We start from the raw sequence: 23,561 nt of genomic DNA, 5'->3' as shown, positions 1-23,561 counted from the left end.
TATTCTTAATGCGTAACATGTGACACTGCAACTAAGATGCTTAGATCTGTTCTGTGTCTAAGCTTCAATAAAAACTGCTAAAAGATTATGACTAAATAGCACAAAAAAATTGACCCATTGACACAGAAGGTGCCTGAACGCTCATGCAATGATAATGTATAACCGTATACAATAAATGAATAATTACAAGCCTTACATATTAAGTGTGGAGACTTGCTATTGGCTATAGAATGATAACAATGTGCAGTCTTATTAATGAAAGTTGTACGCACTGGGCCATTGGGGAGGAGCACTCTTAACCATCCTACAGTTTTTTATAAGGCTTATTTCGTTAGATATAACTATGATCTTTTATACAGTAAGTAAATACATTTTAGTGATTTATTTAAAATCTTTTGTGACGAATTTTGGGACTATTACATACTTAGTTTATCCATAGCCGATTCTAAACATAATATAGGTATTTTATTCCTTTTATTTTTTTTTTTTTTTATTATTTTCTTATTATTTTTCGCCCTTGTTGTTGTTCCCTTTTTAAGAGAGTTATTATAATTATGAATTTTTCATTTATTTGAAAAAAAAAATAAATATTTTGTATTTTGTTCTTTTGTGATACATAATTTTGTGTATTAAAAATGGAAAACAAATCTTTTAACCCCTAAATAAGGATAGCTGTTGGAAAGAAGATTTATTCCATGCAGTTAATGTTACAAGGTTGTGCGCATGTAATGAAGAATTATTATTTTTCGGTGATTATGGTATTTTTTAAATAAACATATATGTTTTGATTTTAGGCCTTGTCGTTAGTTTTAATCGACTTAGTTCGAAGTACTTATGCTGAAAGCTATCCTTTCAACCCAAGACTGCACACTGATGAATGTACCAGTATGGAGGCAGACTCCATTCGAGCACAACCTCAGAAAACTAGCAAAAGACCTTTCTCCATATTAGTCAGTGACAACATCTATCATGATAATGATGTCAAAGGTATAATCGTTTTGTAACCTTAGGTGCAACATCTAGGTGAGGGCGAGGAAAAGAATGTATACCTTCTTTTGATCTGTGAATTTTTTTCACCTTTCTTGACCCGGTTTCTCACGTCATTTGCTAGTTTATGTTAAATCTGCATTAGTAATTGACATAAAAAAAAACTGAAATTCCTATCAGTTATACATCTTATTCAAATGTTCTAAGGATCAAGTTCACATATATTCATCGGAAGTATCATCAAAGATTATAGTCCTAGACAATAGCGTATCAGCCGGTCCAGCAGTGCTATAATGTAGAACATGGCTCGCAATCTATTTTCTGTTTGCCATCTTAACTTAATGGAGTTTTAACCTATTACGTTACATATAAGCATTTTCTGGCAGGTGCATACGGATCCAAATATTTATAAATGGTGCACATTTCCAACAAAAAGGGGATACAAACCCCGAAACCCCCTGGATCCGTTACTGTGCTATCAAACCTCTAGCATACCTGGTGTACATCGAAGCAATGAAACACCTAAGATCGAACACTCTAATGATACACCGTGGTTGTATTTTAGTGGATAATCGACGAAATGCACATATGCAACACGATTTTATCAACATAACAATGTTGAAAGTTGTTAATTTTTCAATCCGATGCCTGCGTAGATTTATATGATCCGACATAATTGCCACAAGTAAAATTTGAAACAAATTATTTAATGTTTTTCTTTCTCTACATAAAAATGTAAAATGTTTTAAAAGAATTTCATTTTTGCCCCATGGGTTATCGTGACCACACGGTGTTACCCAATAAATCATATCAGTTGTTTAAGCAAAATTCCATCTCCATCATATTAACAGCTTTTATACTTAGAATTTATCCGATTGTTTCTAATCCAAAACTCATTAACATTATTGCAGTTTTTATTTTACTCGGCAATAGCTTACTTATGAAGATTAAACAAAAATCATATCTTGAATTAATACGTATTCCAGTCCATATATTTGATGACTTCTAGATTAAAAGACGAGGAATATAGTATTGTTTAGTGGTGTTCGATATATTCCACTATTACATTTGACTATGTACTTCAAAGATTACCACGCGGACAAATGTACATTCTTCTTTCTTTTTTTAATGTATCTTCTTCCACAACAGTGGCGGATCCAGAGTTTTAGGTGAGGCGGGGGCATAGGTAAGGGGGGGGGGCAAAGAAAAATTCTTGACAGGATCACCGGTGACGATCACGAAGTGATTCTACTTTGCTAGGGGGTTGAGAAAATTTTGAAATATTAAGCCTCAAATCCTGCATCTTCAACAATTTTTCAACAATTTTTAAAATTGCAATTTTCTGGATCCGCCACTATACAATATAAGAAATTTAATTTGGTTCTCCGCCACTCTGTTGAGAAATGATCGTGAACCAAAAATCGATAATAGATATCAAGTATTGCAGCTTGCTAGTGAAGGTTGCAAAAAGTTGCAGTTCTGAGATTGTCGAAAAGGTAACATTTTTTTACACGATCCTTTGTATGCTCTGTTCACGATCAAGATGCAATACTTATATTGATAACTTTTTTTCGATATGTTCACGGTGATATCTCTCACTTGACAGTGTGACGTGGGTGGTCTGACAATGTAGTGTAACTCCACATCGACCACGGCTCGTAAAGGTAAAGCCTTTGAGATGATGGTGTGGGCGCATGCGGCTTTTTCGACGGTTGTGAAACTTTTTTTTTCTAGCAACACCATATGAAAAAAAAAATTTACTCAAAACTAAGAATTGAGGTTTATTTTAAGAGCACCGAATAAAATATATTGGTTAAGTTCAATGCATCCAATCAAACTAGAAAATTGTGTCCTTGTTTTTAGTGACTATTAAAAGAGAAGCGATGTATCCAATTAAAGGATTGATATTACAAGCCCGGAGAGCTCGATGTGATCACAGAGACCAAAGCTCACCTGTTGGAACATTTAAAACGGATGAATCGATATCATTAACTACAGCAAATTGTTCCGGTTCGTTTGTAAGTATTTTAAATCGCGAACGCTTGATGTCAAAATTCAAAATCGTAGAAAGCCAACTATTTTCTCAGTCAGCCAAGACATAATTCTTTAATTGAACAAAAAAATCCTTTCCCAAATTCAACAAACATAACTACGGTTTGCGCTGTTGAACTATTGTCGTTAAATTCATAGTACTTTAAAAAAAATCTTTGTTGAATGTCCATTGATAAACGGATTTTCTTTTCTTCTTTATTTTATATTTTTTCTTCTAAATTATTTTTTTTTAAATTCTTTTTTACTTTTGCCTATTATAACTTAGTTCGGTAATTTTGTTATTATCCTATATATTTGTGCATTCGTACATGCAGATGATATCCATGCAAAGTTTATGAGAAAAGCATCTTATTTATTTCTTATGTTTGATGGTGTGTATTTAGGATACTGTCATTAACCGTGACTGGACAGAAGTTTTCAGAAATCTTGATGTAAGGTGGAACAATGCTAACCACGACTATAGCAGGATTTATTTCATGTAAGCATTCATTATTTATTCGGCCCGAACACTTTGTTTTTAATGACCTTAGCTTGCTAGTATTAGCCAATTTCATCAAGCGCAGTTCAATTGTTGGTATAATTGGTACGGATATATTTGCGAAATATGTAACAATTACATGCGTGGAGAATGTGTTTGAAAGAAAAACTGAATACATAAAGCTAGCTCAGTGTTTATATGACTTTCATTCCAAATCAGATATACACTTTAAGACAATCGTATAAATGGGGTAAATCGATGTATCACACTTACATTTAGATGAAAGATTTGTTTCCCCCAAGTCCCTGTGCATCAAGCACTTCGGTAAAATTATTTTAAGACGTATTAGTACTGTCACAACTTTTTTCACGATTCATACTTTACAGAGCAACTATTTACACTACCAACAATTTGTATTGGAAAGACGTGACAAGTGAGATAGTCCGGCATTCGACCGACCACGAAGCAAAAGGAGAAGTTTGTCCAGCTAACCGACCTCAGCGACAAAAGGACTGCGCCTGTGAAACATATTTGACTTTTCGTCTATTGATTTGTTGTTTGTTGATTGCAGTCAAATTATGGCCATAGAGACTCTGAATTCTCCTTTATTATAACATTTTGGTTTAAAACATGTGTACATAAAAAAATCATGTAATTTCGTTTTCAGTACAAAGTAGCAGTGCACCGGAGAATCATGCATGGGTGTTTTTTTGTTGTTGTTGTTGTTTTTTTTTTTTTTAATTTTAATCCGTGTCGTGTTAATTCAATGGCAGATAACTCTTATTTTGCTATAACCTAGCCTTTCATTGTTTATTACATAAAGAAAATATTCAGAGCTAACTTACATAAAAATGAAAATATGTGATTTATTTTCGACTGAATCACTTGCATGGTTCTTCCATCAGGTGGGCAGCGACATATTAACATCTGTATTACATTGCAATCGTTTTATAGAAATATGTTTTTTTAAGTAAGTCAGCCTTATTTTATTATTCTGCGCTCTTCGATTTGGTTTTAATATTTTCAAAACAGTAAAGAAAATGGCATCATGTTACGAATGAACCGAGAGTGTTCCATATATCGCAAATTCGAGTCCATTTTTTTGTAATTGAAAGCGTTTGTTTGTCAAATAGAAGCCGTTCCGGTAATAATACGCCATAAAAATATTTTTCATAACCATGCATCGTTAGGCAAATGTGGTCGTCTTGAAAACGGCAACTACATGTAAATGCCAACGAACCAACCATAATCCACATGGGCCTAAAGGTGGCAACGAAAAATACTTGCATACAAGTACGAGAAACGTTTACTCGGGTGTCAGTTTTTTTTTTCTTCTTCTAAGCTATCAACATAAAAGCTTCTGTTAATTAGAAGTGCGTAGATATCTTTTGAATTTGGTGAAAAATGTGTTTACCATAATCACCCCGATCGTGCTGTCAAGCGAGAGAAATGATCGTGTACAGATCGGTAATATTTGTCAAGTATTGCAACTTAATCGGCAATCGAGGATTTTCAGGATCGTTAACAACTATTTATCTATTGGTCACGCGGAGGGTCAATATCATTTTATTTTAGTACTTTAGTAAAAAATGAAGAATGTCTGTCAAAATGTTGTTATATACACTATTTCCCAATGATATTCAATTTGTGAAACCGCATAATTTTCGTAAATTCGCTAAAGGCTGGTGGTACCCTGTACTTCGCATACTAAAAACAATGTAAACAAACCACATAATCATGTTTTAAAGTGTAAACTAAATAATTATTATTTTGGCTATTAGCACTTTACATATTCATTCATTCATTCATTCATTCATGACTCAACTTATAAAAGATAATGTCCATTATATAATATAAATTTTCATTAGTTAAATAAAATCTTGAAAGGGGGGGCGAAGGTCATGAACATAATCGTGAAAAAAAATTAAACATTTTCTTAGTGCACAAAAACGCACGGTTTACTTATCTACAGTAATTAATAACATTTCCAAATCATTCAAATACCAGTAAGCAAACAATAAAACCATATAATGACGATCACATGCAGGGGCTTGAGTTCATGGGTTAGATCCATATTTTTTTTACATGTACTATCCATGGTCATTGTATTTTTTTTTTTTTTTGTGTATGGCCATGGAGAGTAATATGTGAAAAATCGTTAAAACATCAATTTAGTAAAATGTTTGCCATTTAATAGATATAACTTATGAACCCAATCACCTGCGTTGATAACGACTACAAACGAACGGGACCAATACCTAATGAACGGATATTGATTTACTTAAAAAAATAGAAGGTATAGAAAGAATGAGTAATTTTATTTAAAAAAAAACAATCTCTTAAACAAAGGAAGCACCAATAACCTATTTAGATTAAAATAAACATGTAACGAGGAAACATTGGTTAATAATTTTAATTTCCCGAGGCCTTCGTTAATCTTGCACGACGACACAACTTTCTGATAGCGAAAAACAAAAAGGACGGACAGAACGCCCGGGCAAAGGGGGCTATTTCCTATATTGCAGTGGCATGAGTATGTCGCGTCTTCCTTCAAGTTGAGGAAATAAAATGTTTTTTTCAAACAATGATGATGGAGACTCCGAAATAGATGTTCAAGCTGGAATTTTTTAAAGCCATAAGAGCGTATGCTATCCTCCGTAACATCTGAAGGTCATCCAAATTCAGCAACCATTCCAAAATCATATTTTTCAAAAGTGATGTCATTGAGTCTTCCTCCATGATGCCGAATTTTGAAAAGTTACATCAGACATCACAACCAAGCTTTGCATTTTCTTGCCAATTAAAACATTTAATGACGAGCTTTACCAGGAGAAAAAGAGCAGCAGAAAATGGTACTTATGGATAGAAAATGTGTTTAGAATGATGACCACCGACAGGGTAGCATTACGATGGACTCCATCTGGACATAAAAAGAGAGGTAGACAAAGTAAGACATTTTGAAGGTCAGTGGAGAAAGAGATGACAAAAAGGTATTGGACTCGGGGACAAGTCCAACATTGATACCAAGACAGGCAGTCATGGAGGTCCCTGGTGTGTATGACGGCCTTATGTGCAAACCAGCACGATTGATTGATTGTTGGGATTTAACGCCCGAGCAGCAATATTTCAGCTATATACAGGCGATGAACATGAAACGGATGATAAAATGAACATGAAATGATGACGAACAAAAATGAAAAAGGATGGGACACAAGAATAATAGGGTCGACAAATTTTGATTGCCACTAGAAAAAGGGTGGGATGGGTAGGGTCGGGCAGTTTAGCCTCCTGTGGCGGAGCGCAACAGTTCTTACTCCTATTGAATACCACAGCAGGGTTCTTTAATGTGCGAGGAACGTGGTATCTTTCCCAACACGGTGCACCACTATGGTATGCGGTCAGGTTTTCCGTATTATAGCCTGACAACCCCAGAATGTTACACGCCAGGGGTACCCCATTCCACCACCTGGGGCACACAACCCAGTTGCTCTGTGGGCAGAACGCCCTAGCCCCCGGCTAGGGTTCTGAGCACCATTAGTCGCCTTTTACGACAAGCTTAGCGCTGCTGCAGGCCTATAGACCCTTTTGTGCTAACTGTAGACTACTCGATGAGCATGCGCAGAGCATGCTCAATACACACTTCCGCGAGGAAAATTCTTTTGTTCTACTGAAGGTCTACCCCGCGGAAGTGTATACTGAGCATGCTCATTAACTTACCACAAAAGGGTCTATTCCTTTGACACCCGGACCAGCACGAAGAGGGCTAAGTAAGTAATTATGAATGTATCGCAATTTGGGATCGCGTCTTATTGGTTAAAGCAGGGTGACAATTTGAAAAAAAGGTGTATGGGCAATGATTTTTAACTTCAAAAATGGTCATAATATAGAATACAGGAGTAGATACTAAGATTGTTTTGCATAGTCATTTTCCATGTGTTTTACTTCATTTCAATTTACTGTATTTATGGGTCAAGTAGAGTAAAATGTGACATATATATATGATTAAAGGTTTACAGACAGAACATTGTATTTTTTAGGGGGTGGTGGTGGTGCAGGGCCTAATCTTGGGGAGAAATGAGCATAATCTGCTCTTTGTTCATGCTCACTTCTCCCATTTGTCTTTGGTAGGTAGAAGGTTTTTGTAATAGATTTACTCAAATTCTTGTCATCAATATCTAGAGTGGGCCCTGGGTTGTTTATAACGGAGTATAATATACAAAATATACAATTATAGCAGCTCAGTACATGCGTTTTCATGTTTCATGGGACATTTAAAAGAGATATCAACAGGGTAGCATTACGATGGACTACCAGTTTGAAATTTGAATTTCTTGTCCTAAGTATGTCTCTCTTTGTTTTTGGTCAGAAGGATGCAAATGTATGCTGGCCTCATATGTCTACATTCCTAAATTACTGCTCCTACAGTAACATTCTCTTATTTTGATCAGCCGATCGATTACAGGTGTTTTGTCACCAAACCTCTTATTTTGATCAGACGATCGATTACAGGTGTTTTGTCACCAAACCTCCATTAATAACAGATGGTCCGTGCAAACGACCTACTTACAAGGTGACACTCCCACAAAAAAAAAGAAAATTGGTTAAATGTGGTGTAGATCAAAACGAGCTTTCACGTGGTTAATTTTTTGCTGACTCACCGTTAGTTGGAACTCAACTTTTGCAATGACTCGGTGATAAAAGATATCAAGTCGTTTCCATGTGTAAAATTGATTAAAAAATGTTATATAATGTCCTTAAAGTCCCCCCCCTTTTCTGAGGAACATCGACTGGCCCCCCTCCTTTTCAAAGTGTCTGGATCCGACCCTGATTATATAGTGCCCCTTTAAATATAAAATTATCTGTATTTAACAAAATTAAATTTTATTTTTATTCGATGATGAAATGACCTTTTTAAATCTTTTTCATTCGTCAGAGTTAGAAATGCGTGTTCGATATGTATATTATGTGACGAAGCAGAAGTGGGACGATTCATCTAGATTTTATTATCCGGAAATTTGTCTCTTGGCCGAAGTCGTTCAGTACATTAATTTCGCCATCTGGCGCCAAATTCGTTTTGGAGGGACTTGTTGCAAATATTTAAGTAAACGTAATAAAGGTAAATAACGCAATAAACAAATCACACAAATAGCGATGAATCAAAGATTATTTTGTCACACAACTGAACTATATTGAAACACATGCGTAATTGTATACATGTTGGTATACTCAATGTTGTGCTATGAGTATAATGTAACCAGTTTTTCGTGTAATGATATACATGTACAAGAAAAGGAGGCTCCTGACTACATTATCGTACTCAAACTCACAGGAGTTATTTTTATCATTCAATAATTGGTTTCTACTGTCAAATAACTATTGATAGAAAACTGTCTGTGACCAGACTAATTTAATTTAAACAAATAAAGTTTTGGATAGAATTTTTGGAGTTGATATATTGCAGGTCCAAATATTTGTGAATAACTGAGCATACCAGCATTTGTAACCTTAGTAATAGGGATGGTTATTTCATATTACATGGTTACAAAGTAATCGGGTAGTAATTTGTAATGGTTACTTAGAAATAAAGTGTATGGTTCTTTGATGGCAACATTACGACGGCACAATAGGATTGTATATGAATTGAATTTTACTCCGACCCAAGTAACATTGGTTACATAATTTACCAGTGTATGTAACTCGACTAAAAATGCACTGAAAACCGAATAGCTGCACAAGGGAAGCATTAAATGATTTGATGTAAACCCTTGTAATCCTGGTTTAGAAAGAAATTCAAATTAACTGTAACCTAATATCCTGGTCAAGGAGTACATGTACTTCATGCCAGCAAGTAATTCTCGTCAACTGATTTTTCTCCTGAGTAATAAGTTCATGCCCAAAATTTAAGGAAAAAGGTCTAACACATTGCTGATATTTTGCTCTAAGAAATGAGCTATCACACAACAACTTCCATTTAAGAATAAAATTTTGTTGAGAATTGCATCTGTCTTGAAAATGACGATATCTGCTCTCTGATCAGTATAGTTAAAATAACCAGTGTACCCATGTAACTTGACTAAAAATGCACTAACTACTGAGAATCTCTACAAGGAAAATATTAAATGATCAGTTGTAACCAGTGTATAAACCTGGGTTTAGAAAGAAATTCAGATTTACTGTAACCTTATACAATGTAGTTAAATCAGCCATTTTACCCATGTAACCTGACTAAAATTTACCAAATTGTGGTTCTGATAAGGGAATGAGTTGAAACAGGATTTTGTATAATTGTAGTGGATTTTGTACACATCTTGACATATATGTTTTGGAGGCCGGTGTGGTTTGCCAGATTTAAAATGGGGATGGTTGTGATCATGCCAAAGTACTTAAACCATGCCACATTTTTTTGTACCAGTCTGAAGTCGGCAATATCTGGCCTATGTATCGTTTGTTTCATTTTCACTTTCATTTTACTTAGATACATGTAGTAACACCTATGGAAATGCAACATACACATGTACTTGTACTGTATATGAACTACATTTTACTAAAATAAAATCCTAAATAACCATACATGTACATGTGAGGACTTGCCTTGTATTGGATTCCCAAACTTCATAAGAATCCATACTAAGAAAGGTATATAGCTGGATCTTCATCTTGTTTCACGAAGGAGATGTCAATTCACCTTACAGATTATTGTCAGCAGTGAAAGATTGAGAGCAAGCTAGTGGCAAAAACAACTACTCTCTTATTGGCATAAATCATATGTAGACACTGAAAAATTCTAAAGATTTACTTGAAAACCTAAAATCCTGTTGTTTTTCTGAAATTAATTCTCTTCAAACTTTTGACTTCTCAATTCTTTACACTACATTGTCACATGATAAATTGAAATCTGGATTAAAAGGATTTATTTGTAAATCTTTTGCTGCTTTGAAAAATTATGTTGTTCTAAGCTGGTAGCCCAGACCATATTTTTGTTTAATATTTTCAATATGTTCAACTAAATTTTGTCCAAAAGTTTGGTAGCCCAGACCATATTTTTGTTTAATATTTTCAATATGTTCAACTAAATTTTGTCCAAAAAGTTTGGTAGCCCAGCTCAAAATCTAGTTGCTACTGGGCAACTGGCCACTGCTAATTTTTATTCCTGTGCTTGACTTTCTCATTGATGACATATTTGTATTTGTCAAATTTGGAGGAGCTACAATGTATTTTGCAGCTAAAAGTTGGCATTTCAGTTGGTACTAATCAGGGGCTAGCTAGGCCTGTTTTAGTTGTACGCAAAATTACGGCGAGGGGTTTTGGGGGGGGGTTGTCGCTCAAGGCAAAGTACAAAATTTCCAGAATTGATGGTTTTGATATTGTGAATTACTTTATGGTGTATATTGGAGTATCACTATATATTAAAAAGGATTTGTCATTGCATAAAACCTTTATTTCATCTTTGAAATGTGTGTTTTTATTTTTGTTACTTTTTCCGAAAGTACGCAACAGAGTATTTGCGTATAGGCAGCTACGCCCCTGCTAATTGTGCTCCTTGCCGACTTGCTTTTGTATTCATAGCAGACTGAATTTCTTAAGAATCTTATGAAGAATGAAAATATAGAAGGTGCTAAATCCTTTAATTTTACATACAGTTATATTGATGATGTACATGTGCAGGTACTGTCCATGAACAACCATTCTTTTGGTAAATGATTACCTCCAATACATCCACCAGCAGTCTTTTCCTTCAAAATTCTCAACAACTAGCCTGAATAATAGAGGACTGTATAGGATTCAACTAGCCAAAAACAAGAAAAGTACACATCATTTCACTAGCCTGAATCAATTTTTACTAGCCCTGGGCTTCGGGCTAGTGGCTAAAGGCGAGTACTGCACCAGAGCTCATGATAAATGAGACTACAGAAGCAGCTTGTTCAGCATCTTTTTTGGACCTTCAAGAGTGGTCATCTTAATACTAAGGTTTATGATAAAAGAGTCAACTTTAGTTTTAAAATAAAAAAAATTTCAAAACCTGTGCAGAAGTATACAAATGTACCTTCAGCTCCTGCATATGGTGTTTATATTTCACAATTGATTGAGCATGAGCAAGTACTAATTACTTTGAATTCCTTGAATGCCCTAAATATCTGCAATACAGACTCCTGAATTGAGGTGTGTGGCAAATGCATCTCAAAATGTCTCTTACCAAATTTTTAGATATCAGTCCACGGTTGAAAAATACTCAGTTTCTTCTAAAATAGCGAGTTATGATTGCTTTTTGTAAATTACACTTTGTGCTGAGGTGACCACTGATTTACCGATTATGATGCTATAGCACCTTAATGCTGTTTAATCACCACCAGTATATTAATGTTGCTATAAAAGAGGGAAGATTTAACCCACCATTTCGTTAGAAATGCCTGTACAGTGTAGGTGTACCAAGTCAGGACTAATGCAGTACATATACCAGCTACTCTGGTGTTATAATATCTACTTTGTTAGATTTAATTTTGACTTGACTTGATTGTGGATAGAATAAGTGTTTGGTAATTTTGCTGTTACCAGTATTTATGTTGCTGAAGTATATGGAGGTACATGTAACTATTTTTGCTGTACACGTGTATATGGTTGTTTTTGGCCAGCTGCAGTCTGCTCTGTGGTGTGAGTGTTTCCTCATTATTCATTGACGTCCCATGGATGGCCTTGAGCTGACATTTTTCAACCCGGTGGGGTTGTTGTCTATTTGACATACTCACCATATGATCCATTGTTATATTTACCGGTATATGAAGCTTTTTCCAATAGTGTGCAGGGCCCCTCTAGATCATACTCACACAACTTGTTAAAATTGAGTCTGTGTGTGTGAAACAGGTTTAAAACTGGATAAAACTATGTACAAAATGTACATCTTTCCTGCCTGTCTAAATATTATAGGTGCTGGTCTTCTCCTTGAAGGTTAGTACAAGTTTAAAAGAAAGATAAAATGGTCATGGATAGGATGTGTGTATCTTCAGAATATGCCCTAACTCATTGTTATCAGTTGTACATGTAATCTGTAAGAGCATAAGAATCTTTTTTTAATATTCCCAGTCATTTTGTTGTCTTAATTATTAGTAAATTAATTTACTACTCATGACAAGGTCATTTTGCAATGATTTAGTCTCTCAGTTTTATTAAATTTCAACAGTGACCAGTGTGTCCATTTTCTGTCATGGATAATTTTTATTCATTGTACTTCTGTTATAGAGTAAGGGAGATACATGTTGTAACTGTTCTACTCTGGTCTATCTGTCCATCCATCAACCCATTACTTATTTTCAAAATTGTCTTCTCTTCAACTACATGTACATGTACATTCTACTTGCCACAATCACTTAAAATTTTGACACAAGCTTTATACATGTACATGTAGGTGTTCCATAACTTGAGATTTGAATTGAGACTTATGAGAGAACTTTCTGTTTGCTAAAGCTGTTTATATTTTGACAAAAAAACAAGTGGTTAAAATGTTAAATTTTAATAACATTTTCTCTGCAACTGCAATGTACTTTTCACAGTTATATGTACATGTTATTGACTCAGGCTACATGTGTCATTCATGTACTATGGGATTTTATTTCAGACTTGTGCCACATCAAATTCCTTTTTGTGGACTTGGTTTATATTTTGACCATACACTTATGTTGTAAGTTAGTACAGGGGTTCTCAGTAGTGGGCATTGACTTAGATATTTCTTGTTTTCTTCAATTTCTCTCAGACAAAAATCAGATCATCAGTGAAATCTCCCTATTTGATACATGTATCTGAAATTACTGAACCTGTAAATTTACTTCTGATGTTGCCATTTGCCACTTAGTTGACATTACAAATGTAACTAAATGTTCACTTGTGACATAAGAATAGAGCACAGAGCTTATACATGTATTTAACTAAAAAAAATGATATTATACATGTACATAAAAGGGAAAATTTTGTTATAGTGCACATTTTCTTTCTTGTTATTGTTTTGCTGACTCAAAAGATACATTTGTATATGGGCTATAACGTCTTTGTTTTTATACCTCACTTTTATAATATTGACCCTATTTTTTTGTCTAATGTTTTGCCACTTTGTGATAATTTTAAAATCTCTTTTTTCTTCATTAGTTAGCATTCTTATACTACAGATAATCTTTTCTGGAACTTTCATCTGTGCCTGCTTTTCTTAACGTTAGTTATTTATTCAATTGTCTCTTGTTATTTGCTGTTTTAATCAATATAAAAACATGTACAGAAATGTACATCCAAGCTACATGTAAGAAAAACTTCATCAACAGTCATTAGGCACAAGAGGATATTGAAATGCATAAATTCTGTAATATTTTATAGCAAATCCAATGGACACACGACTTGCTAGAAAGAGAAGATGGACTACATCACCAGAAGAAAGAACAGCTAGGTTTGTTTAACTATTTATAAATTGTCTTAACATGCATTCATTTTCTCAAAATTTCAAATGTGTTTTAATAACCTACACAAAACCATGTAGTGTATTTAATTTATTAAATTTAATAGCACCTTTTTATCAATGGGGTTCAAATAATTTGCTGAAAGTACAATCCTATATGTTCATTATGTATTATCTTTTTGACTGGTATGTCCATCTGTTGTCACTACTTTGTCAGCACAAGTCCTCTGAAACTGCTTGATTGTGTAAGTAGTAGTCTCCCCTGACCAGTGCTAAAAAAATTCTGTAATGCGTTGGCAAATATTAATGATGTTTTTGATTTCATTGCTGACATTTCTTTAAGTTAAAGTAGACAATAGTCCTGTCACTCTTAATGAGAAGAGAGATTCTCAAAGGGTGTTGTCTTCAACAGCAAACTTCACATCCACTGAAAAATCCACAATCGGAGCATCACTTAACCACTGCTTGATAATGAAGGCAGTAAAGTTTACATAACTTGTCATTAACTATATTCCTTTGCTGATAAATAAGCAATTTATTAAAGGGATGGATTATTCACATTTGAAATAATTGAAATTTTCGGACAAATGAACCAACTATTTTTTTGTAAACAAAGCGATGGAAACTAATAGGGTCTGACCGGTTTTACTGTATAAAACTGGAGATGTTACTTGCAATTGTAGAAAAGGGAAGAAAGAATGGCTATGTACACGTGATTGAGCACTTTCTCCTTTAAAATAACCACTTTTCACAGTTACTATAATTTACCTTTTGGTCAAAGGGTAACCTTTTCCTGAGCCTATGTAAAAATATCAATATTTATTGTCAAAATTATCGTCTGCCATAGAGTGGCACTGTACAGTCTCAATCATTTCCTTTTTGAAATTTTACATTAGAACATAATAAAAAGGAAAACACTTACATATCAAGACAATTACGCTTTTAATTAGGAACAAAACAAAACAGTATTTCTTGCCGAATACTGGTCAGGGTAGTCTTGTAGTAAATTTAGTAAATGAGCTCTAAGGTTAATACATGCATCATAATATCCTTAAAGGTTTCCTAATTTACCAAGAAAAAATTCCTTGAGGTCACAAAAAGAGACTTGAAAATTAAATAGTTGAAACTTCTGATATACTGGTAGTGATTTGTCATATTTGTTGTTCTTGATTTCAGTCATACTCTTGTTTTAAATATAACAGGTAGAGTGTTATTGTAGTACATGTACCCTTGTACTGATAATTTATATTGCCTTTCATAATATAAGTTTATTGTACAATAATGCAAGTACTCTTGTGTCTATCTTTACAGAACTAGTCTAGATTTTGAAAACACTCCACCAAGGAAGAAGATACGAGACTCCTCAACTGAAAGTGATGAAGATGATGAAGAATCTCAAATTACAATCAAATCATTTTATGGAGGAAGAGAAAAAAAAAGTTTTCCACACTCTCCAGGAAGAAAGAAAAAAGTCTCCAAAATTCTGAGTAAACTGGAATATGATGACGATGAACTTTTGTCCCTGAAGAAAATTGTGCCTGGTGAGGTGTTGATAACCAACAACAAGATGAAAAAAGATGTCTTCAAGTATTCTAGTACTAGCTCAGAGTCTGAAACACTGGAAGTTCTGAAAGAAAGGTTATCATCTTCTCTTGGTTAATGCATAAAGTTACAATTTATAATTTTGATGAATGGCCTCTCATCTTCTTTTAAAAAAGCTGTACTATGTAAATCTCTCCATAGTAACCAAGAATCTGTACTAGATAAATGTCTCCATAGTACAAACCAAAAATTGTTATAGATGTGACATCCTCTAATGAAGAAGCAGAAATTTTTGGAAGTTGACATTTTGTTTCAGTACACTTAAATGGTTTATAAGAGCCTTGCATTACTACCTACTTATTTTTATGACACATTGCTGATTTTGAGATTCAAATTCATGAGTACAAGGACTATGCTTAGCACTGTTTAAAATCTTTAAAGAACTTGTAGTATTATTATTTTTTTTTCACTTTGGTTCACCTGGGTAAATTAGATTTCCAGTCGGTATGCTAGTGTTAACATTTGTAAAGACCTTTTGAATTTCCTAAAATAATTTTTAGTTAGAGTATACATGTACCAGTGTTTATTGTAATATTAATTTTTGCATTCTTATCTTGGTATTTTATATTACCAGGAATAACAGTATGAATATTGGTAAGAAGATTTCTCCATGGGTAAATGAAAAAGTTGGGTCACAGAAAAAAATTAAGCCTCAAAAGAATTCACCAAGACTTCAAACCAAACAACCTTTTTCCAAAAAGAATTTGACTAATAATTCACATCAGTGTGAAAAAGTGCCAACATCATCAGATAAAAGTGATACCCCAGTTCCAGGAAGAAAATTCTTCAAATCAAAAAGTCCTGCATCAGCATCGAAGTGCTTAGGCAGTGTTATAATAAATAAAGGTTTCAATTTAAAATTTTTACCAAAAAGAAGGAGTTTGTCTAACTTGCCTAAAGAAAGTCCTTCAGCCAACATGAAAGGTAATAAAACCAAAGACATTCACAGTGACTCCTCAAACAGTAGTAGAAAGTTGATTGAAGTTTTTGATGACTCGTCTGAGAAAGATGTTGTAAGTAACTTTGATTCTGGGATTGACAGTAAATTATCAGGGCAATCTAGTCATTGTTCACCAAAGAAGCCCTTACCAAGTTGTAGTCCTGCAAAAGCTGAAATACTTAGATCAAAGTCATTAAATTCACCAGACAAAAAGGACCAATTAACTCCTGTTAGAAAAGCACTTCAGAGAGGTGGAAGTCCTAGACGAAGGTCAAATCATTCAAACTCACCCTATAAAAGGATGGAATTAACACCAACAAAGACTTGTAGAAGTCCAACAAAAAGTCCAAGATTGAAATCAAGACAAGACTGCCAACGTTCTCCGAGGAAGACATTAAACAGTAGCCCAACAAAAGGTTCTCAGAGTAAATCAACACCAAGTAATATGAACAGTGAAACACGTAGTCCAAACATGTCGGAGACCACTGTTTCAGTTGATGGATCTGCAGATTTATTTATGGACAGTAATAAGAATGATGACATGTCAGAATCTGGCAGTGAAAGGTCAGGTCCTTCAATGATACCAAGTAAGAAGTATTTCCCAATATTTACCAGTGCATCACCTGCCAGCTCATCAAATATTCTTTCTGGTAAATCACTGAGGTTTGTAGATTAAAGCTAGTGTGTGACTTGACATTTAATCTGTTATGATATTTATTTATTTCTATCAAATATTCATTGTATTAATGGTGTATTTCTTGATACCACATCCATCATTTTTTTTTAAATGAGTAGGACAAATCTCATATTTATTTTTTAATTTCTAAAGCTTGAAGTCATTTTCTAATTTTTTGATTGACACTTGTGGCTTGACTAATATATGCATTCTAAATAATGCTCAGTAGGAGAGGGGTATACTGTTTTATCTGTGTCTGTCATTCGTAACACCTTTTTTTTGTAACAAAATTCTCAGCTTCTGTAAATCACAGGCTGTTATTTAACACAAGCTTCATATTCATATACTTAATCATTGAACACATTTTGGTACTTGTATGACATCTCCTTCCTGTATGTGGAAAGAAACTTGAGTTTTCCTTACAGTGGTAATATACAAAATTATTGTCACATTTTCCCCGGCTACTGGGTGTTGTATCGTTGGATGTGTTATTTTGTGCTCATGACATATTCTCCCTTTTTTGCCAAAAACGACATGGATTTTCCTTATATAGTGATGGAAAGCAGGGGTATCGCTAGTGAGCTTTTACCACAGATTTTTTGTTAGTCTTATTAAAGAATTTTGTTATTTTATTATTATCCTTCTAAATACTACACTCAAATTCAAGTAGTTTGAGATTTACATGGCACATTTCTAAATGAAAAGTATGAAAACCTACTGAAACATGATCTTTATCCTTTTAAAACTATTTTAGGAGCTCACCTCGACACTCACCAAGGCTAGTTTCTAAGCTTGAAAGAGTCCACAGAGAGCAAATGGTTTTAGTAAGTAAATCAAGCATGTGCATAACCATTTTTATATAATCTTTCCATATTTTTCTGTAACTTCTATTTTGTAATTTGTAAACATTATGTTAAATCATTAATCAAGAAATGGTTTTTACTAAACTGTTACCTCTTTAACTAAATTTCATGCTTTCATGTTTTAAAAGTAAACATATTGTTTTTGACTTGCCCATCTTAAGATTGTAATCTCCAGTTGAAGTCAATTGATCAAAGGGATTGATATCTATATTGTGTAGGATGCAGGTCAAAAGAAGTTTGGTGCGATACAGTGTGAGGTTTGTGGTATGGTATACAGATACGCTGACCCTGGTGACGAATCAACACATAGTAGATTTCATCATGACCTTCTTAATATTCTTAAATTCCCTGTAGGTATATAAAGATTTTAGTTCAAGAGTTTTAGATTAAATGGCTGAATTTAAATCATTTAATGGGAAATTAGTAGTTTATATAAAGTTGTATTTATTCAGTATGAACATTTTTCCGATTTTCACTACATAATCAGTTAACTCCTATTTTGTAATACCAGTATGTGTAATGTCAATTTGTAATACACACAAGAGTCACAAGATTAAGAGAAGATATTATATGTACTAATATGTTTTTTGCCACTGTCAGGAATAGAAACTATCAGTTAATTTGTATAGATAAATCTTTCTTGTATTGTTTGTAGGGATGGAAAAAAGAACGTGTAGTACAGGAATTTCCGGAGGACTATAGTCGTATCATTATGGTTTTACATGATGATCCAAAATATGCTGTGAAAAAGGTAAGTGTAGCAAAATGTGACTGACAAAAGGGAGGTAACTTTGATTGTTACTTCTAAGGCATACATTACTAGGCATATTTGAAATTTGGCTTAAAATTTTGTTCACAATTATGTCAGCCAAGTATCTCCTTTGCCTCGGATATATAAAACATTGTCTATGTAACTTATTTTATTACTTTTAGGAGATCATTTTATGATATTTGGAGGTGTTTTTGAGTGATGATAACAAGTACAGTCAATTCTATTGCAGTTGTTTAATATAAATGTGAAAATGGCAATTTAAAGTATTAAACGCAACACAACATATATGTATTTGCACAGGTGTGAAAAATTTAAGGATGCTAGTCCAGTATATACCCCGATATCTATGTGTTCACTCAATTTTGAAATTAATGTTGCATTAGAGTTATGTTAATACATGTAATAGTAGTATTATCTCTCTAAAGATAAATATTAATACGAATTTCATTTTGATTGAATTTTTTTTTTTGAATTCCTGTGTTCCAGGTTGAAGACATAAATTCTTTAATGGGGAGAGAAATGGGATTCCCTGAAGCATCTCTATCCAGTTTGATGTACAAGGTAAATGACTAAATGTCATCATAGAAGTACTGAATAGGTACCTTTTGGAAATACTGTGGTTTGAACAAACTTGTAAATTTTATGAATTTAAATTTTATGTTAAAATTTTTGTTTATTTCAAATGTAATGGAAAAAATAGTAAAAGCTTTCCAAGACAAGACAAACCATAGTCTAAAGATCAGTTGATAGATTACTGGAAAAATTGTTCTATTTTAAATTACTTTTTGAAACATAGTTACATAGGTCTGCATTTCTTCAACTTAAAAACGAAATTTCACTTTTACAAATTATTTTATAAATACAATTCTTCGCTGTGTACTTCTGGTTGTCTTGCCTGCAACCTAAGGTTTTGTGTTTCGGGTGTCCACTTTAAGATTTTTGTGTTAAGTTATCTAATTAGGACAGTTTATAGTGATATTGTTTGACTCAAATAACCTCCGAAATAAGCCTGTTTCCCCAGATGAAAGTTTACCAATTTGTCAAAAAAAAAAAAAAAATGGCCCAAAAATAAACTAGAAAAACTGAGCAAAGCTCACTTGGTGATTCCCCTCGCTTTCCTCCACTGGTACCATATAGGGTACTTAATAAGTGATTTGAGCATTCAGATGGAAAAACAAAATAGGAGGTGCACAATAAATAATCTGTGAAAGTTGCATAGAATACCATTCAGTGGTTTCTGAAAAGTTGCAGATAAGAACGGATGGACGAACACCGTGATCACTATATATCTCCCACTTTTCAAGTGAGGGGTATAATAAGATAAACTATTTCCCAGTTATTAGTCAGAGGGTAGGATGTGGTGTTTTTGGTCAAAATTACATCGATTAAATATTTATGACTTGTCTTTTTCTTGACACACTCTATAAAATTTATCATGTGAACGTTGACCTAATGTTTTTACAGTTATTCCAGATTTCAAGAATTTAAAAAATGGGACAAATTTTCCCAATAAAAAAGGGATGAGGTAATTTAAAAAAAGGCCAACAATATCACTGAGTTTGATATGAACCACTTATGCTAGGTCAATTATTCTTGGTATGCAGTTGCATTAGCAACCCTACCACAAACATGTATCCATTTCGTGCATATGCCCAGGCAGTCACAGTCTTTTGACTTTGAAATTCAAATTTTACATTAGGATTTTCTTATTAGGTCAGTTAGATATCAACCACTTTTGCTATGTTATTCATATTTGGTATGTTGTCCATTGACTTGGACATTGCTCCATATATGACATCAATAAACTACCTGAGGAATCTGTCTAATGGTTGAATTGATACCATGATACCAGTATATAAAATTAGTAACGCTGTCACCCTCAATCATGTTTAGAATAACAATGTCTTCCAGGGGTTTCATTATTTTTTTGCAATGCAGGAACCTTTGGTTTTGTAGGAGGTACTTTACATCATTTTGTTTAATAAAACTGTATAAAATTTTAAAATTCTGGAGGTAATTTTCAGAAGTTTAGAAGGGTAAAAGTAGCTGGTACTGCCTCTTAATGAAAGGCCTGGTTTATGTGCGACAGGTGAGAATATATCTTTGTGATAACAGTGGAAGTAACTGAACTTCAAACTACATTGATAATGTATACAGAGTTGTACATTGTATAATTCATTTCCTATTCATACCTGTTTCACAAAACATGGTTTGGGGTTTTTTTTATTCTTCATCTTCTCCGATATGAGACAGTGTCAGTGGGGCAGAAGGTCAGAGTAACCTGGTATAAGATTATGACTGAGTTGACAATTCTAATAGATATTATTAAGTGGGATGTTGTTTTTAATTTCAGGCATTTCTATTTATATCTGAAGCTAAGAGAGTTGAAGGTTGTTGCATTGCTGAACCCGTTACCAAGGTAATATTTGATTTGACTATTAATTGTTGTCCTTTCACTTGATTGTTAACTAACTTCTAATTTGACGTACTCTTAAGATTAGCATAGGCCACCAGCAATCATCCTCCATTTCACTGTTTTTGGGTACTGCAAACAAACTCGTGCCAAGTGTAGCCTGCTTTCGTCATTTACCGTTGACCTTCTTCAAGTGTTTCATGGTCTATCTTTTGGTTGTTTTCAATGTAAATTCAGTTAAAGGAATTGTCTGTATTTATAGATCCAGCATACATGTCATTGTCTTGACTTTTAGTAAAATGTAGATCTAGAATTAGCCTTTTGTCATAATAATTACACTACAGTTCTCCCTTTGTTAGTCATAACCTGTGCTGTGGCATCAGAATGAATAGAATGGATTTACTTAATAAATGGTCCTACAAGTTACATGTGACACATTGGATTATCTTGTTTTGTTTGATTTATGTGTATATATTACTGGTAACTGTTAATTATGTAAAAGTCAAGTACACCCATATGAGTCATTGCCACTGTGTGTCTGAAAGTGATGCGAATATACACAAACCTCTTGTTGATATGCAAGCATAATGAAAAAAAATGCGTGTGTATTTGTAGGGTTATAGAGTGATACCAGACAGTCAATCATCTCAAGACATGCCACAGCCAGGACATAGACCATGGTATTGTCATTCAGAGCCAGAGCCTGCAGCTGTTGGTATCAGTCGTATTTGGGTGTTTGGACAACAGAGGAGGTCTGGAGTTGCAACCAAATTATTAGATGCTGTCAGGTATTAAGAACACTATAGTGCATTGATAGGGATAAGTGTATTGTTGTTTTTCAACAGGAAAATATTTTATACCCCGTGCTAACCAAAGTTAACTGCCTCGTCTGTCTGATTGCCCATTCATTACTATGCACACATTAAAATTGGATTTTGATGAAATTCTGTAGGAAAGGTAGGCATAATATGATGATGTGCATTAATAAGAATAGTTAATGTCAAGTTACTGCAAGAGGAAAAGTCCACTTGAAGAGGATTTTCTTTTTATGATTTATGGTCTATCAGGGCATGATATTAACATTTTATGAGTTTTGTCCTATTGGGCAACTTGATGAAAATTCTACTTGCCTAAATTGAAATCTAGCTTGTCCTTTGATAAATGAATGTTGAAAAACTAAATAAGATTTGGTTATCCTCAAGGCAAGTATAATTCATTTCTTATTATTCAAATGGTAGTTTCACTTGTCCTGGGCAATAGGACAACCTTCAACACCACACCCTGTCTATGATCATAAAATATTATAGACAAAAAAACTAATAAAAGAAACTTGATCATGTTATTTGATTATTTCAATGTTAGTAGGTTTTTTTTTTGCGGGACGTATTCAGTGATTGTTCACAACTTTTTCGTTAGTTTTCTCTGCAACTACACTTCCGCTTGACATTTTGACATAGGCTTTATATAGATATGCCATGTTGTGGGATTCACTTTCAGACTGAAGTGATCTCAACTTCCTGTTTGATGACTTTTTGACCATATGGTTACTGGGATAGGGAGTGGTATATTCTTAAGTGAGAATTTTGTAGTTTTATTCTTGTGTTTTAATGTATTATCTGATTACAAAGAATTGATTTTTAAGTCTTTAATGAAAATGTCGTGCAGTTTTAAATGTTTGGGTTTTTTTTTTTTAGGCAACGGTTCCAATATGGAAGTTACATTGAGAAAAGACAGGTTGCATTTTCTGATCCTACAAGTGATGGAAAACAGTTTGCAAGCAAATACACTGGCACTCCTGAATTTTTAGTCTATAAATACACATAAATAAACATTTGTAAATTACTGTTTCAATTCTGTGGAGATGACTGTTGTATTTGGAAATTAATATTGATTTTAGCAAATGAAAAAAAAAATCAGATTTTAATTGAATATTAAATTCGGGATCAGGACAAAAGCCCCCCATGAGAAATTATTTTATCACTTATGAATAATATTTCTATTAGTACTGAAAGTATAAAATTTGAAATTTATTATTTTCAAGACAATATTTTATCAATAAAATGATAACAGTTGTCTAATATACACTCTTTAAAAAGGAAATATATCTAAAAACAGTTGTTTTGTTTTCTTTACTGTCAGCTTTTCTTATTTCATGGATGAAATTTTAAATGATCTGGTAATAAGAAATACAATATCAAATATAAAATGAATATACCCTTGGAAAAAAATACACAGAAACTAACCATTTTATTACATTACAGAAACTTCCTAAATATATTAATTAGAACTGAAAAAAAGATATACAGAAACAAAACAAACTAACAAAAAAATGGAAAAAAAACA

At 33.5% G+C, this 23,561-nt stretch overlaps 2 protein-coding genes across 2 annotated transcripts; both read left to right on the top strand.

Annotated features, from left to right (window-relative positions):
- The first annotated feature begins 800 nt into the window (after positions 1–800).
- On the top strand, positions 801–4,765 carry LOC148629335 (uncharacterized). Its single transcript, XM_088548515.1, has 4 exons — positions 801–987; positions 2,851–3,005; positions 3,423–3,517; positions 3,904–4,765. Exons 1-4 carry the CDS (start codon positions 888–890, stop codon positions 4,103–4,105), a joined length of 552 nt encoding a protein of 183 aa, XP_088404641.1. The 5' UTR covers positions 801–887; the 3' UTR covers positions 4,106–4,765.
- Positions 4,766–8,581: 3,816 nt separating this feature from the next.
- LOC148629334 (uncharacterized) lies at positions 8,582–23,333 on the top strand. The gene is made up of 11 exons (XM_088548502.1): positions 8,582–8,633; positions 13,874–13,943; positions 15,264–15,590; positions 16,129–17,157; positions 17,925–17,994; positions 18,252–18,383; positions 18,689–18,784; positions 19,292–19,366; positions 21,159–21,224; positions 21,834–22,006; positions 22,913–23,333. Exons 2-11 carry the CDS (start codon positions 13,882–13,884, stop codon positions 23,040–23,042), a joined length of 2,160 nt encoding a protein of 719 aa, XP_088404628.1. The 5' UTR covers positions 8,582–8,633; positions 13,874–13,881; the 3' UTR covers positions 23,043–23,333.
- Positions 23,334–23,561: the final 228 nt, after the last annotated feature.

Source organism: Perna viridis, chromosome 1 (genome assembly GCF_037379345.1).
Source record: "Perna viridis isolate PV_CMFRI_1.1 ecotype Kerala chromosome 1, ASM3737934v1, whole genome shotgun sequence".
NCBI lineage: Eukaryota > Metazoa > Mollusca > Bivalvia > Mytilida > Mytilidae > Perna > Perna viridis.
Note: the sequence above shows the minus strand (reverse complement) of the source record. Positions and strands in the feature narration are given on the sequence as shown.